General features: G+C 37.6%; 1 protein-coding gene across 7 annotated transcripts in view; it reads right to left on the bottom strand.

The window, feature by feature from the left end:
• LOC123870315 (syntaxin-binding protein 5) overlaps positions 1-21,675 on the bottom strand; it is a 249,102-nt gene that overhangs the window by 32,730 nt on the left and 194,697 nt on the right. For all 7 annotated transcript variants that reach the window (XR_006797053.1, XM_045913557.1, XM_045913555.1 and 4 more), the window contains exon 4: positions 11,471-11,605. Coding sequence is in view for 6 of the 7 variants with exons in the window: in XM_045913557.1 (XP_045769513.1) it covers positions 11,471-11,605 (135 nt within the window). In the remaining variant the exon portion in view is untranslated. The remainder of the gene's footprint in view (positions 1-11,470; positions 11,606-21,675) is intronic.

The following is a 21,675-nucleotide window of genomic DNA, read 5'->3' as shown; positions in this document are numbered from 1 at the left end:
TGTGTATCTGTGTATCTGTGTATCTGTGTATCTGTGTGTCTGTGTATCTGTGTATCTGTGTATCTGTCTGTGGCACCGTAGCGCCTAAACTAATGAACCGATTTTAATTTAGTTTTTTTTGCTTGAAAGGTGGCTTGATCGAGAGTGTTCTTAGCTATAATTCAAGAAAATCGGTTCAGCTGTTTAAGAGTTATCAGCTCTTTTCTAGTTTTCTTGTAGCAAAGAAGGTTAGATAACCGTTAGGTTCTTAATATTATGTCAATTGACAAATGTCAAGCTGTCAAGATGGACGTTGCCTAAATACATAATTATTTATTTGTAAATGATGTTTTGGAAAACTCAGATACTTTAGATCGTAGGCGCGGAATAGTCCAAGAAAATCAGTTCAGCCGTTTGAAAGTTATCAGGTCTTTTCGGTCTTTTCAAGTTACTGTAACCTTCACTTGTCGGGGGTGTTATAAATTTTTAATTTACACTTGTATACAATACGTATATGACAGTTTTATCCTACCTTATTAAAGTAGCAATTGCCTAGTTAGCAATTTATTTACTATTAATTTATTTCATTTTTATTTAATATGCAATTAAAAAAATAAATCGTTATAGATCACCTATGTAACAATAAAGGTCTTCAACTATATCCATGCGAAAAATTACGTCAATCCGTTGCTCCGTTGTGGTAATTGTGGCATGATTGAAGGACAAATCAACAAGCGCAGTGTATGGCCCAGCCAGCTGCACCGAAGAACTCACTGACAACAGGTTGTGGGCAGTGGGCGAAGGACCGTGATTGGTAGCGCGCTCTTGAAAAGGCATATGCCCAGCTGTGGACGCATACAGGCAGATTGAACTTCACCAACTTTGACTAAGACTTGTTTTTAAGGGTTATAAAAAATCTAGATTTATGTTTTTCACTGGCCTTAGCTAATTCTATTTACGGCGAGAAGTTAGTATAGGGCTCACTGTGTTTTTTGTCTCTGTCATTTGTAATGGGTTTACGTAACAGAGAGAGCTCTATACCGACTTCTCTCCGTGGATGTTCTCTTACACTAAAGTCGATTGAACTAATGACACGTTATGTGTATTCTAAATGCAATAATATACGGCCATTTGGCGCGCGATACCTATTGATTTTATGCTAATGTTGACTACAAAACTGTAACAGCTCGGTTATAGTTCGCTCGCAGGCGGACTGGATTAATGTATGACATACTGACAAATGACCCCTAGATACTTCGTGAATTGAGGATTTCAAATAACGACATTCCATCGGCTTCTTCCAGGTGGTATTTTTCTTTGTGGGGGTTTACGTTATAGAGTGAACCTAATTATATACAAAATTTGAAACAAGACCCAGCAGCGGGCGCGGCGGGTTTGACCTGTATGTAATGCGCGACAGATTGAGGTGGCAATGGGGGGCGTACTCGTAAGTCACCCGCGCTCACAAAAAATATTACGAAAATAAATTGTATATTCGGAAAGATATTTTTTGCTGAAAAGGTCGAATGTTTACAAGAAACGTTGAAATGTTGATAATGATAAATAAAATACGTGACTTGAGTTCCTTAAAAATATCTAAGCTACTCGTAACACTTCATAATATTATATTCCGTATGTTATGTAATACGTGTACCTACATTAATATTAGGTATATCTAGATTCAAATGATTTTTTTAAATCGTCAAACTAATATATCTCAAATAAAAGTATGTTCGTTATATGATTGACTAGCTGATGCCCGCGACTTCGATCGCGTGGATGTAGGTTTTTAAAATTCCCGTGGGAACTCTTTGATTTTCCGGGATAAAAAGTAGCCTATGTGCTAATCCAGGGTATAATCTATCTCTATTCTAAATTTTAGCCCAATCCGTCCAGTAGTTTTGGCGTGAAGGAGTAACAAACAAACATACATACACACACACACACACACACACACACACACACACACACACACACATACAAACTTTCTCCTTTATAATATTAGTGTGATAATAATTATGTTCTGTGCTATTAGCTCATTCCATGAACCGGATATAAGTGGACTAACTGTAGAGATTTTTATTTACGTTTACTGGATGAGTTATGGTTTTATCATTTACAAATGCATGCTCTTGATATAATATATGCGATATGATATATTTAATACTTCAATAGGCTTTTGAAATTTTAACAATTTTACCGAGTGACATTTTAATGATATATTAGTTGGTTCAATGGTCTGCAGCTTTATATTAAACGTGATTTATTCTGAAAGCAATTTCAAATCAGATAAAACCTCACATTTGTATTTTGCAGCAATACATTTTGGTGCTCTGAATGAGGTCACGTTAAAACAAAACATACGGACATAATAATATATTGACTGGTATATCATTCGTAGCTAAAACATAAAAAGGTGCTTAAATAAAATGTTTTGTCCCAATGTCCAACCAAAATTGGATTATTATGATTATTACTTTTGTGCGAATGTTTTGTGTACTATTTATACGATTGTTTAGAAACGGAATGTGTTTTCAGCGTTCGTATTGTATGTACCTATGTATGGCAGTGTCTCCATTTCACCATCATTTCTAAATGCCTGAACAAATTTGGTAATATTTGGTTACATTAAAATCCTTAAATCAACTCAAGTGATGCAAGCTATAAGTTTTTTGAGAAAAATATGATGTGGCGTCTGTGTGGCGCTAATTTATTTATTCATTATTATTCAAATGTGAAAAAATGATTTTCCTTTTTATTTCCTTTTTTGGAAGGGCAGTCAGGTTAATTAATTTTTTAAATTATTCACTGGTTGAACGCAATAAGTGCTCTGTCTATAATATACTCATAAACAACAACAGCGTCTAAAATGTGCAGTAAAATTTCGTAACTGTAGTTTTCATCCCCGAGACAGCGGCCGAAGTCCTCGACAAAAGGACCAGCGTCAAAACACAAAGGCGTGATAAAGATCGCGCCACACAAAAGCCCCCAGGGAGGCGACAATACATTAGATAGGCGAAATAGATTGCACTCCATGTTTATTAAGACGACCTCGCTCTTTAAAATATTACGGTCCAAAAAGATCAACTTTGTAGGGGAGGTTTTACCGTCATTTTATAATTTTACGACACAGCCAAAAAAGAAAGCCTATATGTATGTATGTTTGTATTTATGTAGCATCTATGATTGTGACGAATGAGGTGCAATTATAAAGATTCGTAATAATTGTGGTCCGGCTTTTACATCAACAAAATCAATATGGAAAGAAAGAAAACGTTTACTTTTTTTAAGTTGTGCCACACATTAGTTATACCTGAGGGTTTGGTTATGGCGGATATATTACATCCAAAAAGGAGGCGCATCAAGTTTTATTGCGTTGCTCTTCAAAATGCGGAAGGAGGGTTTTGTTTTATCGCTACGTAACATTTCTGTGCTACGGCGGCGTAGCAGTTCGTAGCGACTGGTAGCGATATTAATAATATTATGTCAACAATAGAGTGAATTACTAGTTATGAATACGAAAGTGTGTTTGTTTGTTGGTCTACTGCATTATAGGTTTGTCCTTCAATCACGCTGCCATGGAGCGACGGATTGACCTGTTTTTTACGCGGACATAAGACCTGGAGAATGACATAGACTTATTTTACATAGACACAGGATTAATCAAAATCAAAATTCACGCGTCCGAAGTCGAGAGCATCAGCTAGTATTTTATAGATAATATGTTGTTGATACGTCCTTATAATACAAGATATATCATGCTTATGCTATACTTCACCTCCACCACTTTACTATTATCTGAATAAAACAAATTTTTCAAAATTATAATAAACATTTTACGTATTTTATTCTTTTTTGTTTCTGCTGTACAGTCAAAGCTGTTCTATCAGATTTTGTTGATGAATATGTTTTGATAAAGTGTGACCATTATATTATCACATATTCACATACAAAGCAGTTACCTAAAAATTGTTTACCTAATAATGATCGACAAATAATACTATAGCCACACGCTCTTCAGGCCAACGATTAAATAACAACCGAAATGATGTCTCTAAGGACGCACACTAAATTCTAAGTGTAATTAACCAGTCAGGCAATAAAAAGGCAATTTGGCGCTTAGAAGGATTACTCCATTAGGAGTTAGAGTAAGACGAATAAACGAGTTAATCGCCACTCGGCCGCAGAGATTTTACGATTAGCGAGGCCACACTCTTATCGATTTAGCACTTTGATTAACTAGGGAGTGCTTAGTAGTGGTAAGCAGGCTTTCCGCCTGTGGCTGCTATCGATTCTTCTATTTTCAACACCTTGGTGGCGATCTTTTAAATGTAATGCAATGCGCTTGACGACAAATGCCTGTAGAAAGCAATAATGAGGTCTGGATTAGAATGCGTTTGCCAAGATGTTTACTCTTGTCGTGGTGATACTTAAGTACCTTATATGTGGCACTTAGCTACACTTACGTGTAGGTATAGGTATATGTTTAATATACAAGTTTGTTGTATATAATACGTGTATTGTGTTTGAAGAGATAATTTTTTCAGGACCTCATTGGTTGACAGAACGTATCTCCTCTCCGCTTCGCTTTGGTGAAAACTGGGCTTTATTTTAGAATGTGCGAGTACGAAAATTGAATATGTCTATTTTAATAAAGAAACATTTGTTAGATATAAATGCGTAAACTTAGCTAAATATTACTAAGCTTACATAGTTTTTGCACGCCATTGTATGGCTTTTTGTGGTTATACTCGTAAGATCCAATATTTTGAAACACTTTTATGTACACACAACCACATTCATGCAAATATCGAAATGAATTTATTGGAATTGATATATTATTTACTCACTAAAATGAAAAATATTCGTAGGCACGTAAGAGTGAGCATTAATTTTGTATGTGGTTGTTGTATGAATCGTTGAAATTTTAATGTGGGTAAACATTAACGTGTGTAAATAATAACTGTAATTACAGGTGAGCCCGTCGTATTTCACGAGCGATTGCCCGCCGGGCGCCCATTATCGTACGTAAACGTACACAAGTTAAATATCTTTGATATAAAGTGTAAACACATGAGGTGGTGAACTTGCGTAGGCGTAAGGTTTGTCTGTAAACAAGGTAGTCCTACAGTATAAAAACGATACAGTAGGCCGATGCCTTTGATCTCGTGGTAAATGACCTTTTTTTTTTATCGTGGGGAAATCCTCATGGATACCACCGCGCCCGGGGAGGCACGGAGGTTATGTCGGACTTGTACCGACTAAAACCCCACGGCGTTCCCCGCATCGCCTGATGGCCAGGTTACGGGGCCAAACACGTTCGCGCAACCTGGCCAGCGGCGCCTACTAATGACTCTCCTCGGGGGGCCAAAAACGATACAGTAGGCCGATGCCTTTGATCTCGTGGTAAATGACCTACAACAACTTTTCAGCTATGTAGGCCAGTTTAAGCCGCTCCTTCGTCCAGCACTTACCACACGATTGCTGTGTAAACGGTTTCGTCGAACCTCTGTATCTAATATCACCTTACTCTGTGTGTGGGATATAAACAAGTTTAAACAAGATCATTTCATTAAAATTTTTGACAACCTCCCTGGCGCAGGGGTAAGCGCTGTGGTGTTATTAGTGGGAGGTCCCGGATTCGATTACCGACAGGAGTTTGGTATTTTATAATTTCTAAATTTCTGGTCCAGTCTGGTGGGAGGCTTCGGCCGTGGCCCGTTACTACCCTACCGGCAAAGCTGTGCCGCCAAGCGTTAAGCGTTCCAGTACGATGTCGTATAGAAACCAAAGGAGTATGGGTTTAATAAAAATAAAATAAAATAAACTATAAAAAAATAAAAATCATTTATTTCGGACCTTTTCTACTTACTACTTTTAATGAAAACTACCATACCCCTTCCAGGTTAACCCGCTTTCATCTAGACTGCATCATTATCACCAGGTGTGGTTGCAGTCAAGGGTTAACTTGTAACTAAAAAAAAAAACTATTCTACGGACACACTATCGTATTAAATCGGATATGGATATGCATTAAATCCACGTGAACGAAGTGAGCTTTATCATAAGTAGCTACTAGTTTTTTAAAAATTCAAATACGCTTGTACACAGTATTTTTGAATAGCCAATTGCAACAGCCACCAAAATGTAATTTGTCATCGATATTTTTCCAATACATATGTTATTGGCGTAGCTGCACCTAGTTCAATTAGTTTCCGATGGCTTGCGGCGCGTGTCCACAAATCTCGCTGTCGGCTCGGCGCTGCACATAATTCGTCATCGGCAATAGATGCCAGCGACGTTAATCCCATGAATTCCTCGCTGCATGTCGGATGTACGAGTGACATCGCCGACAAATTGCTTTCATTCATATTTTATACGATACGAATACATTAACAACGCCTATAAGTACTTACCTACTAATTTGGTGATAACCAACCTATGTTCTAGGTTAAGGGTTGGATTTAGGGTGTCGCACTTGTAATTATTCGAAGATATGTGTATTTTAAGAGAGTTTAGTCGTACGCTCTTGTTTCGTGGCTCTCATTTGAACACAAGTAATCAAACATTCGCTCAAAAAGTCGCTCAGTGCGCTATGGTGCGAGCTACTTTGGGTATCACTCTCGGGGATAAAATCCGGAACGAGGAAATTCGCAGAAGAACAAAAGCGACCGACATAGCTCAAAGAATTAGCAAACTGAAGTGGCAATGGGCAGATCATGTCTGCCGCAGAACCGACAGCCGGTGGGGTAGACGTGTTCTGGAGTGGAGACCGCGTACCGGTAAGCGCAGTATGGGACGACCTCCAGCCCGCTGGACCGATGACTTGAAGAAGGTGGCGGGGTGCGGGTTGATGAGGAAAGCGGAGGACCGGCTCTACATACAAATCTTTAATCTTGTGTAACTTTGAACTTGTAATTATTACAGAAATCTTGCGAACCGTTGACACAGATATTAGATTCCAGAAAATTTCACAGAGATCGACAGGTTAATATTCAAATGAAAACAAACTACGCTTGTATGGGCAGCGCGATAGAGAAACTTCTCTTACAATTCACAACTAGGCCACACGTTCCTCAATCCATATGAAAGATCCATACTTTAAGAATGAAACAACTTGTTACTTAGTGAACTTGTGTAAAAGTACGCACTGCCGGTCGTTAGTTTAGTTTGTATGGAGGCCTGACTCATGAGCTCATGAATCTCCGCGGGAATGGCACGGGAAATGGTCTTTCCGATTTAATAGCTTTTAAACTGCAACTCTGCATTAAACCATTAAAACACCATTTCTCGCGCGTGTTTTACACACCCCCCGCATATGAAGTCGGTCAAGAATACAGAACTATTAAATGGCATGCTATTTTCATGTTATTCTATAGTATTAATTAATTATTTGTTGTTGATAACTCTTTTACTACTCATATACATATTAAGCAGGCATTTTGTGTATTTTAGTGTACACAACGTGTAGCAAACTGTCGAACTGACATTTGTTATTTGGTAACTTTAGTGAACATGCAATTTGACAGCGAACTTGCTATATAGTTCGTGTAGTATATGATTAAATTAGGTACATTCCCTGAGATAAGTACCACATTTTTGTTAACCGATATAGGTTTCAGTTTGACATAACGAGAAAAGAATTTTAAACTAATACGGGATATGACCGAGAGATAAATCTTTGTCAATTTTTGAAAAAGCTTAGTGACAATTCATTTCGATTACCTATAGTGTTTATTTGACCACAAAAACTCGAACTATGTGATATCAAAAGAATAAAACGTACAACAAAACTAGGAGTTCTCACATAACATTATAGTATACAGTATAAGCTCATGAACAATAGCGATCGTAAGCGAATAACGACGAGTTTATTGTTTAATACAACCGGACATAAGAACGCTTGTAAAATGACAAACGAAAGTTGACGAAAGCACAAATTTTATGAAGCAATTCTGTGAAGATAGTCGAAAACGGTCTTTTTTAGATGTGAGTGGTACTTGCAACAAAATGGAGATAATATTTAGGAGAAAAGCATAAGATACACTATTACAGTACTAACACTTTTATATGTTATACCGATGAACCTGATCAAAAATCTTATTTAGAATAGCGCGAAAATATCTCAGCCAATCAAAGCGCGCGTCCATCCGCTATTGGTTATAATTGCTTAAGCGCTATGTTTTGTACGTGCTAATTAAGAGCGAGATAGCATGAGTCTCTGTTGTTCTTGTGTTTAAAATCTTAGACGCCATCTCCGCGTGCGGGAGTATCACGACGAGTCCGTCCTACTATCGTCGGCTAATCTCCACGGTACAAAGATAATTCCGCCAACGTATCGTCGCGACTCGCAACGATACACGACGAGACCGCAACGGATCGCCACGTCACGTGACTGCAACGCCTCGTAGGGCTTCTCAACTGTGGCGTAACGTGCCGGTATCGCCGCGAGACGCGACGAGTCCGCAAAGTTATACTCGTCCAGAGTCACTCGTCGTATCGCCGCGATAATATCGCCCCGTGGAGATAGGCCCATAGAGTTTGTTTCGGATTTAATGGCACGGCGAGACTATCGCCGCGATACTCTCCCCGTGGAGACAGCGCCTTAACTCAAGCAATAAGATCAGTATATAGGCAGATGTAGGTATAATTATTCACACGTACGAAATGTAAATTCGTCGCTGCGTCAAAGAAGGACCAACAGCACTTTTATTATATTAGTATGGATATCTACTCCTGACCTACATCACTTTATTTGTCCACCCCAATTTCGTAAATAGCTTTCACAAGACCTAACAACTCGTCTTCGTAGATACATGATACTTATGAAAAAGGTTAAGTAGAAAATGTATTTTCCTTCCATTGTGGACCCTTCTCCAGCCCGGTCCCTAAATAAGGGACCTAATTATTTAACACCGGCCCCGGAACGGCGTTACAGGCTGGCCCTTTTTATAAGCTAACATACCACTTTGCCCCTGTAAGGGTAAACAAGGGCCTAATAAACACATCTAGGAATGCCTTTGTTTGAAGGATGTTTTGAAACAAGACTCAATATTGTCAGTATGTCCTTCCATGCCCAATAATCTACCATACTGGCCAAGTGACGATTGGCAGACTTCTAATTCGAATCCAAATTTCTTTTTTGCGAATATGGGTACAAGAAAAGCTCCATAATAGCGCAAAGGTCTTCACACACCTTTGAGAACATTATGGAGAACTCTCTGGCATACAGGTTTTCTCACGATATTTTCTTTCGCCGTTATACTAGTAACAAGTAATAGTTCATGCCTATAAAATAAGCTAGAATCTAAAGAAAAATTTAAAAATTAAGTGGAAGCTTCTTTTAGCTTGATTTATAAAAGCTGGCTTATCGACAGAATCAATTATCCGCCGCATTGACGCCATCTCCTCCTCGAGCTGTGCGGAGAGCAATCGGATGAACTGAGAGGTGATCCATCGCTGAAAACGGATTTGTAACTCAAGTCTTCCTTATATTGCCACGGTAGTATCAGGAACTAGTTTTTTTCCACGGCTTCAGATTTAGGTTTTTAAAAATACCGTGGGAACTGTTTGATTATCCGAAATAAAATGTAGCCTATGTTTAAGGTATAAGTTGTCTCGATTTCAGCATCGGTTCAGTCAAAATGCCTCAATAGCTACCTCAATGATTATGGAGCGGACTGAATTCCGAAAGCTCGGAGGTTCAAACCGCACCCGGTGCACTATTGCCATACGGATTATCCTCACGAGAAAAAAAAGGAGTACTTTTTTCTCGTGCGCAAAATCTGGGCAGCCAGTGATTGAATGAAACACTCATCACCAACCACCCAAGTCCAAAACAGCCACAAATGAGTGCGTAACCGCTCTAACTGTGGCAGTTATAGTATACAAACAACAATTATTGCAAGCTATAAACTAGCTTCGTAAAGTTAAAATTTAGCTGTGAAGTAGATCGATTGTGACTTAAAACCTTACCTTGCTCTACAGAAAATTGTTACCTACTCTTTTCTTAACCTTTTGAATTCCCAGTTTGCTCCGTCCGTGTTATTTTTCAAGAAATTCCTTCCTAGTCATCTATCACGCGCTGAGAAATGTATTAGAAGATGTGTTTTTAAAAGAATTAAATGTTTTCAACTTCTTACTCGCAATTTAAGGGCTATTAGATGGAATTTATCGGTGTTTGAGACGTTGGGAATTTCATGAGATCGTAGAAACTCTTCTTCTAAGTAGTATGTTACTTTTAAGGTTAACCTACTTCGAGAATAATCCATATGATTTGTATGAATTGTGACTGTGATCGTAGCGCATAGCGATAATACTAATTGTTATCGCCATTATTGAAATTTAATTGTTGTTTATTAAATTAATAACGTAATTTTTTTACGTGACTGTTCAAAAAAGGAGTGTTATGTTTTCATTTAACCCTTCTTAATGCCTGAAAAGTATTGAACGTACCTATAGGATATCGTTAGAAACCGTACATCACCTCGAGTGACACTGGCTATAAATTACTACCCATATTATAAAAGTGTGTTTGATTGTTGGTCTGTCCTTCAATCACGCTACGAAACAACGGTTGGTGTGAATTTTAGGATAAATATAGTTAAAGACCTGGAAAGTGACGTAGGACAATTTTATGCGGAAAATCAAATGTTTAGGTTTTTGACGCGGACGAAGTCGCGGGCACCAGTTAGCAAATCAGGGCAAAATTCATTGTGACGGTTGTATGTATGGTGCTATTTTCTAAATATGTAATTTTTTACTTTTCAAATCATAATAAAATTAAAAAAAAATTTTTTTTTTTAAAGTACGATTTGTTTCATGATTTTATTCAAAATGTTTTCAAGGAAAAGTAATATAAAACCTCTTGACTTTTGACTTTCCGATTCTATTGAAGTTAGCTGGTAAGCTCTTTTCAGAGGGCTTTTATGAAATACGCTAAGAAGCAAGAAAAGCCATTGATTGAAAACTCGCCATTTTGTTTTTATACGTGCTTCTAAAAGGTAAATTGTAAAGCTTCGATTGAACCTTTTAAGTTGACGGACTTTTAAAAGCAAAATAAAAAAATAATGGGTATTTAATGTCAAGCAAAATTATATTTTTTTTAATAAAAATAGCGAGCAAACGAGCAGACGGGTCACCAAGTGATAACCGCCGCCCATGAACATTTGCAGCACCAGAGGAACTGCCAATGCCTTGCCGGTTATTTTATCAGTTCATGTAACGTACTAAATAAAAAACAGGTCTTCTGCTAACAACTTGACACTTTAAAACACCTCAATAAAGATGGCGGTGTCATAATAGCTGTTCTGTTTGGCAGCCATTTTAATAATAGGTACGTCCCAAAATACTTGAGTTAGTCTAAAATAGCAGCTAATAGTTTTACTCCAAAAACAGATAAAGTGCCTCTCTTGAAACATCTTAGTTCCTAGGACTGTACAGGGCAAGTTCTTCGGTCCGGTGTTTGTCGTCACATGTGGGGGGTACTCACACTTCGATGGCCTTGTTCCAGTTGATGACGTAGCCGGAGAGCGCGAAGGTCTCGATGTTGACCACATGCACGTTGCCGCGCTCCGTGCCCACGTGGATCCATTTCGACTGCAGCGGCAGGTGCAGGCATGTGATCCTGAGGGCAAGAAAACAAAATGGATTTAAATCGTAAACTAGGTAAAGCTGACAAAATCCACGCATACGTGTCTCTTTGTTATTTTTGCTACAGGATACATTTCAAAGAGCGAAGCGAGTCCGAGTCCTCTTGGGTGAATTTTTATTATTGTCTATCCGTCTGTCTTGTCTGTCTGTCTGTCCGAGCCTCTGGACTACTAAATGAATACACAAAATTAGTTCTAATGCACAAATAAGTGTATCTCACGACGATCTCCCTGTAGCTCGCGTTGTGGTATTTTCTATTAAGCACAAACGCATTGTCATACTGTACGTTGCTGAGCGAAGTTGCCACAGCTCTGGCCTATTTACTGCTTATATATGCCAGCTATATATGTACTCGCTATATACGAGCTAGTTATTCGCTTGACTATGCTGCCTGGCTGCCAACAACGACGATTATACAAGCTAGGGACAGGGAAACACACTCGTACAACCTGGTACATTATGCAATAGGTAGACAGGTGCGGATAGAAAAGCGTTAGGACCAGCACATGATGGAGCCACAGAGTAAGTTACAGCCGAGTCTTTTAAACTCAGCTCTATGCGACCGAAATACGGTTTAAATTGCTACACTAAAAACGCCTTCATTCTGAAACTAAACTTTTGCAAGTGTAAATGTAAAGTGATTGACTTTGCAAATGTACTTTGGTATACATCTTTTTTTTTCACATCTCTTCCATCTGCAATCAGTCGGTGGACTATGAACAGATTTGAGGACCAAATATTTTATCAGTTTAGGCTTTGCACATCCAGCGATGTGACATCCCTTCAAGATAAGTATTAATTACTATATGCTGGCCAATCTTGTCCTCTTATATTTGGTGTACATCTACAGTTGATTAATTTAATTTCCGGACCAATAGTCTGATTTAGAAATCAGTAGTTTTTGCCCGCGACTTCGTCCGCGTGATGGAACTTATAGCCTCTCGCATCCAGGGATAGCGCTATCTATAGTTAAAAAAATAGTCAGAATCGGATCATTAGCTCCGAACATTACCCCCTTGACAAACTGTCAAATTATACCTCTTGATAAGGTTGATAAGATACACTTCCAAATTTATCCTGTCGGGAATCGAATCCGAGATTTCCCACTTAAACCACACATTCCTCATTACACAATGCCAGGGAGCCTTTTTTTTTCATTATAGGCAAGCGCTTGACTACAATCACACCTGATGGAAAGTGATGATGTGGTCTAAGATAAGACGGTCAAATGGGAAGAGATAAGCTGGTCGAAATGTAACACAAAGTAAAGGAGTAACGCAAGGCCAAGCAACTAAAGTGTACAGTTTATATCAAACGAACACAACATGTATACGGAGGGTATTGGTATTATGCAAAGCATATCATTTGCGATATATTCTATCGTACGAGAATAGTGACAGGCGGGAACGTTTGGTGCAGTATTTTCCGATTTTATAGTCGCTTCATGAATATAGAGATGCTTGTACAATAATCATATCTATGTTTTGACAAGTTTACACATACATTTTTCATAGCAGACAGATATACATACAATCTATTTTTAAGATTCTCAACTTCAAAAGGAAAAAGGAATTTTTATTTTTTATTTTTATACTTTTTATTCATTCAAACCTGCAGTCCGTTCCGCCGTCCTTTTCCTAAAATCTTTATCAGATTTGAGTTTAAATTAAATGACCTGAAGTAAGTCAACTTATTTCAAGTCGGTTAATTAATGTTCACTTGATGAATTTTAGTAAAAAATGAATAAATACAGATTGATAAAGTAAAGTAATCATAATTATGTTCTCATAAGCCGAATCGGCACACGTCAATACAGTAACCTAAATAAGAAGTCAGCACGCAACGTGCTCGTTGCCGCGATAGCTGATTTATTGTAAGACCTCAGTTTTTACGTTTACTTCTACAAATTACCCTTTTCATTTTACTCCTTTTATGCAGTATAGTTTTCATCGCGCATCGGCTCGCAGAAAAGTATAGTTAACATTGTAACCTTGTTTAAAAATGCGGTAAAACGTAAGTATCCTGTTATAATTACCGAATAGAAATTAAAAAGTTCAATATGCAAAACCGCTTACTTCTATGAAATGTAGTTTTCAAGAAACTTGTGAATTCTCTATTTATCTTGACTTGAGCACGGGCCAAGAACGGTGTAGGGGAACAGTTGAAGAAACCTGTAGCCTGATGGGGATTTGTGGAATAAAGTTCACATATCCGTATTAGGAGCTCTAGAGAGTGTCAATAGGGATTTATGGAAGAAAAGTTCACAAATCCCCATTGATGGTGATTGTCAATGGGGATTAGGGGAACAACCCGTTTCAGACTAGCTTGCATACGCCAAGCTATGAACGCTTGTGGCATCTTTTCTCATGGTGTGACTTACGCCTGTTTAATTCAAGTACTTAATGTCAAATTGAATATTTTTTGGCTTTATTGCTTACATAATATACTTCGCACAAAGAAATTCTGTACCTTGCACAGATAATATCACGCTGTTACAATTGTTATAAAAGTGAAAAAGTGAGCGGTTTTCAGCACATTAACGAGTAATGGTCGCTCAGTACTGCTCGCTCAGCGTAATGAGGCTTATGGACGCCGCGCGCCGCTTCGCCAGTCCAAATTACGATTTATATTTACAAATTCTAGTGATTAATCCTAGGGAATAATTGTTTTTATACTCATAACCGTGATAGACGGTTCAAGACAACGCGTTAGTGGAAACACGTTCTGTGTTTCCATTAAAATTTGGCATTCAAATAAAAAGTATTATCCAGGTAGACCCATAATTGAAAGAAATTATAACATAGACTCGCCAAGAGGACTACAAAAGAGCTGAACCACGAATTAAAAAATAAAAATATTGAAAAGTTAAGATTAAAGGCGAAAGGCAAATGTCACATTCGTGTTTATACGGCAAAGGGCACTCTTAAGAGTCTTAACCTATTTCCGCAAGTAATTTCCAAGAGTTCTTTGTGTTTAAACACGAGGCCTAGCGGGAGAAGTGAAAGAAAACTGTTTTTATTCACTTGCTCGAAACAAGGGGCCCATTAGACTCACAGTGAAGGCAAACATGCGAGTCACAAAAGGACATAAGTTTTACTTTTTTATGTTTGCCCTTTTCTTGACAGGTTTGCGGTCAGTTGCGAACTAATCTCAGGTTAGGGATGATGAAGTGTGAAAGCAAAACCCTTTGGGTATCGTGAAAGATACGTGGACTATAGTTTAGACGTGTTCCACATAGAAATATACCTACATAGGAACTTATATACTAGTACGAACTTCATTTTCATAGCTCCTTATTTTTTCGCGATAAGCTAATATGTAGGTAAAAACTATCAATCTTTGTAAATATTATGAAAAATGTGATGGTGTGTCTGTTTGTCTCTCTGCTAGTTTTGCACAGCCCATCTGTTAAGTCAATTTTGGCCAATCTGTTTTGTCAGCTACAGAAGTATCTTGCATCTCGGGGAAAGACATAGGTTACTTTTTATCCCGCAAAATCAAAGAGTTCCCACGGGATTTTCCCAAGCGCAGAGGATGCTGCAGGCATCATCTGGTGTTCCATATGAATGAAAAGTGTTTGTCTGTCTGTTAGCTTTTCACAGTTGAACCGCTGAACTGATTTTGTTAGGCACAAAGATTGTTTACATATTGAAAACGGATAGAAGTTGCTTTTTATTGCGAGAGGACGCATGATTAAATGGCAATTTTGAAAAATCTGCTTTCAAATGGACGTAGTCGCGGGCGAAAGCTATTTCCAAAAAATTCAGACATGGTACAGATTTGTCAATCTATCACTGAAAAAGTAGATCTAAGCTGAAGCTTTCAGCCTTTAAACGAAATTGGCTTTCTTTTCGTCTCATATCCATTAAAAACTTTGTAAGCGATCCAGCTGAAACAAGCTGAAACAAGGGCAAGCCACAATATCTTACATTACGCAGCGCGAAACTTTCACAATAAATTACTATTTCAGAGTTTTCAGTTAGTGCGCTCTTTTGGTGCTTCCAATTTATTATAACCAACTTATTTATTTGTTCACAGATTAAAGTCAGTTTGTGTTTAAAATATAATAGAATAAAACTATTTTTATTCACATATACTTTTACAAGTTTTATTGTTCAATAGGAAATTAGTCAAAATCATTTATCCAAATTGGGTACCATTGTACACTTTTTGATTGTCAAACATTGAATTTGTAAGATGTAGGTAATGGTGATAATTAATTACGTAAACTTAAAACAACAACTTCAAGGGTTCCAAACGCGCCCAGGTCTGAAAAGAACCCACAACCAACTCATTAATTCATCATAAACATCACGATCCATTCATCGCTGGTCCACTACTGAGCACGGGTCTCCTCTCATAATGAGAAAGGTTTAGGCCATAGACACTTTGGAGAACTCTCAGGCATGCAGGTTTCTTCTTCACCGAAGCAAAATGATGAATAATTAATTGCTTAAAACGCACATAGCTTCGAAAAATTATGGGTGCGTGCAAGAAATAATTACTTTAAAGTAGATAAGTCTTATTCAAGTCTTTAGAAACAACTGCAACCAATTTTAAAACAAAAGCAATACCTTTTAATTAGAGAGCATTGAGTCCAACGCAGTTAATGCAATGCCAGGTTATTCATATCGCCCCTCTCGCGAACAACCTTGTTACTCTAATGGGAGCATTGTTACCAGCGGGGGAATAAAGAGCTTCCTCCCTTCACTGCTCGCTGCTGCAGATTATCATGAATAACTCTTGAAAATTGCTCGGGGAAATGGACAGTAAGTAGTACATGAGCTACTTGTGATTCCGGAAAATCAAAGAGTTCCCACGGGATTCAAATCAATCACTGAAGAAGTATATCTAGGCTCAAGCTACAGTATTCTAGTCTTTAGATGAAATTGGCTTTCTTTTCATCTCATATCCATTAAAAATGTTTTCCGTCACCGAAGCAAAAAGATTATTAATTGCTTTAATCGTACATAACTCCGAATAATTAAAGGTGCGTAGAAGAATAATTATTACTTTAAGTAAATACGAAGTTTTCTGGGTCTTTATAGAAACAGCTGCAACCCGTTTTAAAACAAAAGCAATACATTTTAATTAGAAAGCATTGAGTCCAATGCGGTTAATGCAATGCCAGGTTATTCATATCGCCCCTCTCGTGAACAACCTTGTTACTCTAATGGGGGCATTGTTACGAGCGGGGGAATAAAGAGCTTCCTCACTTCACTGTAGCGATGCTGCAGTTTATCATAAACAACTCTTGAAGATTGCTCGGGGAAATGGAAACGGAAAAACGAGTAGGTACACTTTGGCGTGGCAAATCCTAAAATGTAATAAGCTAACATGTTCGACGGTTTTACGTTTATTAAGAAGTACCTAACCCAAGTGTGCTTTTTCCTAGCGTAGTTGGGTTCTCAATAACCAATTAAAAAACAGTCAAGTGCGAGTAGGACTCGCACACAAAAGGTTCCGTACCATCGTAAAAGAAACAACACTTTTTAATTATTTTTTTGTGACGTAACCACATTGTTACCTGGCAAATTTCATGATCCTAGGTCAACGGGAAGTACCCATAGGTCTTGACAGATACAACGGACAGACAGACAACAAAGTGGTTCTATAAAGGTTCTTTTTTTCTCTGGAGGTACGAAGATACTGAATCTCCATATAAAGGAGGAGGTTCTCTTTAGCATATCATAACCATGCCAACGCCAAAAAGTGACGACAGTAAAAAATTAACTAGATCAGTTTATGTGTCCTTGTACAAAGGTCCAGTCTTTTATTTGCCCCATTGTGTGCCTAAGAAAACAAATATTGTTGTTTTACAAAAATTGTAATGTCTATAATATAAATATAATATATAAATATAATAGAGTACAATACAGTTTAACGTATATAATTCTTACCTAATTTGCTTTTCTGCATGTTGCAATTTTCCGATTTTCCGCAAAATGTAGGTGTTATTTCTCTAGTAATTACTGAAAGCTCTTTCAGAAAACGGTCTTATTCTTTAATTGGGAGAGAAAAATCCCATTACAGAAACATCGTCGTAATTAGGTTCTTATTCGGAGAGAAACTAGAAACAACAAGTTCTGCTAACCGTAAAATTATTCATTAACATTTTTTTCCTTTTGATGAATAGAAGTAATTTGTAAGTTCTTATTTCTTAATGAGATTTATTTTCATGACATGACATTATTCTAAGTATTACGTACTAAATATAATTTTATTTTGTGCTTAAAACCGACTTCGAAAAGAGTGAAAGCTCCTGATTCAGGTTTGTATTCCAAATCTGGCTGGTTAACAATTTGGCTGGCTAAAAGTTTTTACTTGTTCAAATCAGTGGTCGTTTCAACCGATATACGTCCACTGCTGGACGAGAAGATCTTCACAGAACATGATCTTGTTCAGTTTGTGTTCAAAACGAGTCATCCGAACAAATATCTTTCGCGGGCTGCAAAATATAGTTTTTGTCATGGATCTAGGAAGTAATATCCAGATGTATGGGGCATCGTTAAAATACATTATCTCGAGTGAGACAGACTGGCTTTAAAATGTTACGTTCTTGACACAAGACCAAATAAAAGTGCAAGCGCAGCTAGCGTTAATTTTTTTGTTTTTTTGGAAAATTCAAGATGTATGTATTGCACTTGTAAAAGTTTACTTGAATAAAAATAATCTATTTTTTATAAAAAATACTTTGCCTTGCCTACGAGGCTACGCCCATCCATTGCTATAATTACTGACGCCCAATTATTTTAAATAGTACTAAAGAAAACCTAAAAACTGAGCAAACCAGAATAGTACCTACGTTGTTAGATGTATGCCACCTTGAACTTTCAAAAGTGTTTTCAAATCTAACAAAAGTATGGCGCCCGTTTAACGTGCACGTAAAACTGAATTCACATCAAATATGGCGCGAGCTTAGTACGCGTAAAACCCCACGTGCACAGAAACTCAGCAGGTTTCCGACAAACAGCCGTTTCGCATGCAAAATAAATATCGTAAAAGTTAACGGGAGTCGAGCGCTATTAAATCTACTCACAGTCACTGGAACAAAAATGTTGTACGAGTATAGCGCAATTGTCCGTTTCAACCTGCTCGTACACCGTTTAAATGGATGCTGGCCATTACAAGTTTGAACAGTATTATTATCAGTTTAGAATGTTTATTTTATGCGAAAGTCATTTAAATCAAAAGGTTTTGTTACTGACTGATTGTAATGTTTAAACTATCGCATCGTGAGTGATAGAATGTAACGCCAATACTTACGTAGGTATTCGACGCGCAGCGAGCCGAGTCCTTATGAAAAATAACCCCGGATGGGTTCAAAACTAGTCGGGCTTGCATCGACTAAATACGTAAGTATCTAGCCGTTACATTTTATACTTAAAATGACTGATTGCTTATGACTACCTATACATACCTTAACCTACTGAAGATAGAAATGTATTTGAAGATATTCCTATCAAGCCTTGTTGAACGTCTCGGAATCGACATAAATTGTAAGGATTGGCCAGCTCTCGAAGGATTCGATGGAGAGTGGCGCAGGGCAGGCATGAGTGGCTGAGTGGCTTGGTTTGAGTATTGGTGGCAGAGGTTCCTGTGCAATTTCGCACAGGAACTCCTGCGCAAAATTGCACGCTTCTGAAATCTAGATTCACCAGCTTAACTGTGAGTTATCTGTCAGTCATAAGTTAAAGTTTTAGTAAGTAGATAATAATTATTATTATCTTTATGGCTTCGAGGCACTTGATGACTTACAAGAATTTTGAAGCAAAAATTCTTTCAAGGATATTTACCACATAAAAGTTGCAAAGAAAATACTATTTTCTACAACACAGCGCTACACAAGGGGCCGCTGATTGCTTTTCCATACACAAAGTGCTCGCTCAACAAATTGCTCTTCGGAAAACTTTTATACCTAGCGTTTTCCATAGAGCAATTACTGGAGATGTGTTAAAGAGATTTGCCGAGATGAATAGGTCTCATCTCTACCTAAAATTGGTGACTATTCATGACACTATACCATGGACTAAATAGGTTTTGGTATCAGGAATGCTAGGGGATTAGTCCGTTTCATACATATTCAAGAAAATAAGGATTGGGAAAATTTTAACCTATAAACAAGCTGTACTTTTAGGTAAAAGGGGTCTTTCGAGTACCAGAAGGATGTTAACGGGACTCTATTACGGGGCGGACCGCTATCCGTCCATCTGTCTGTCTGTCAGCAGACTGTACCTCATGAACCGTAATATACCATACACCAGTAACACGAGTAGATATCAGTAGGTACAAGCATCCGATCGCCAGTGCAAGTTTACTGAAGAGCGATTTACTGAAGGTACTAAAAAGATTTTACGAATGATGACTTATCCCTGCCTATATTCAACTGACTGTACTTTTGACCATTTAACTGACTATTCATGGATAAACAATCCCACCAAAAACATTTCATGTAAAATGTTGCCAAGACTCACAAGTTCATAATGCTTTCACTGTTAAAAAGTTATGAGATCTCTAGTAGAGCCAAGCCCCTAGCTGAGCTTAGAATTGTGCTGGCCATGGGACCTATCCCAAGTCCAAAGTATATAGCTCTTAAATGCTCTTGAGTATATCTCATTTATAACAATAAAGAACAAATAACTCTACTTACAAGCTCTGATTTTACAAACCCTAAATCTTGGTTAAAAAAGGACGGCTTGGCCGTTTAATGTTCGTGGTACTTTTATCTGATATGACATTTAAGCCCGGAATAGCTTGTGCGACAATCATGAAGTATAATAAAAATTAGTAATTGTCGAACAAACTATTCCTTATGACCTTAATATAATATGTTATGTCATGTAATAGTTTCACGAACATTAAACGGCCAAGCCGTACTTTTTTAACCAAGATTTAGGGTTTGTAAAATCAGAGCTTGTAAGTAGAGTTATTTGTTCTTTATTGTTATAAATGAGATATACTCAAGAGCATTTAAGAGCTATATACTTTGGACTTGGGATAGGTCCCATGGCCAGCACAATTCTAAGCTCAGCTAGGGGCTTGGCTCTACTAGAGATCTCATAACTTTTTAACAGTGAAAGCATTATGAACTTGTGAGTCTTGGCAACATTTTACATGAAATGTTTTTGGTGGGATTTCATTTCTTTTTGGCAGGTGCCCTAGATTTTTTTTTTGGATCTATTTTTTGTAGGTACCTACATCATTTTCATGGCCCACTCTCTATTGTTACCTCTTTTTTTAAAAGCTTTTATTCCACTTGCAATGTATGTAACTATGTTTTTTTTGGGTGGAATCTTGCAACTCAATTTTAAAGCAGATACATATATCAGATTTCAGTCTTTTAGGACTGTTCAGGAAACACATTTTTTAAATGTACAGACTGGGAAAAGTTTATTTTCCTGTTGTTTGAATGAAATCCCTAGCCTACATACCAAATTTCAGTCTTCTAGGACTTAGGGAAGTACTTTAGAACTTTTGACTAGAGGGGTTTTGAATGGCAATAAATCTGAAACCATAACAGGTAGACAATTGATACTTGGTACGTTTGATAAGTCTGTCAAGGACATATTATTCTGAAAATATCAGCATTCTAGCGATAGACTTTACAAATAATTTGCTTCCCCCATACGTGGGAGTGGAGGGGGAAAATTTCGAATTTCTTAATTTTCCTGTAGTTTGTATGCAATTTCTAGTGTACACACCAAATTTCAGTCTTCTAGGACTTCGGGAAGTACCCTAGAATTACAGACTAGAAGTTTTGACTGTCAATAAATCTGAAACTATAAAGGCTAGACAATTGATACTCAATGCGTTTAATAAATCTGCCCAGAACATCTTATCCTGAAAATATCAGCATTCTAGCGACAGAATTTACTGATTTGCTTCACCCATAAGAGGAGTAGAGGGGGGGCATTTCCAATTTCTTAATTTTCCTGTAGTTTGTAGTCAATTTCTAGTCTACATACCAAATTTCAGTCTTCTAGGACTTCGGGAAGTACCTTAGAGGTTTTGAGTAGAGGTTTTGATGATCATCAGTGAGGGACG

The sequence above is a fragment of the Maniola jurtina genome, chromosome 12, assembly GCF_905333055.1.
Source record: "Maniola jurtina chromosome 12, ilManJurt1.1, whole genome shotgun sequence".
Classification (NCBI taxonomy): domain Eukaryota; kingdom Metazoa; phylum Arthropoda; class Insecta; order Lepidoptera; family Nymphalidae; genus Maniola; species Maniola jurtina.
Note: the sequence above shows the minus strand (reverse complement) of the source record. Positions and strands in the feature narration are given on the sequence as shown.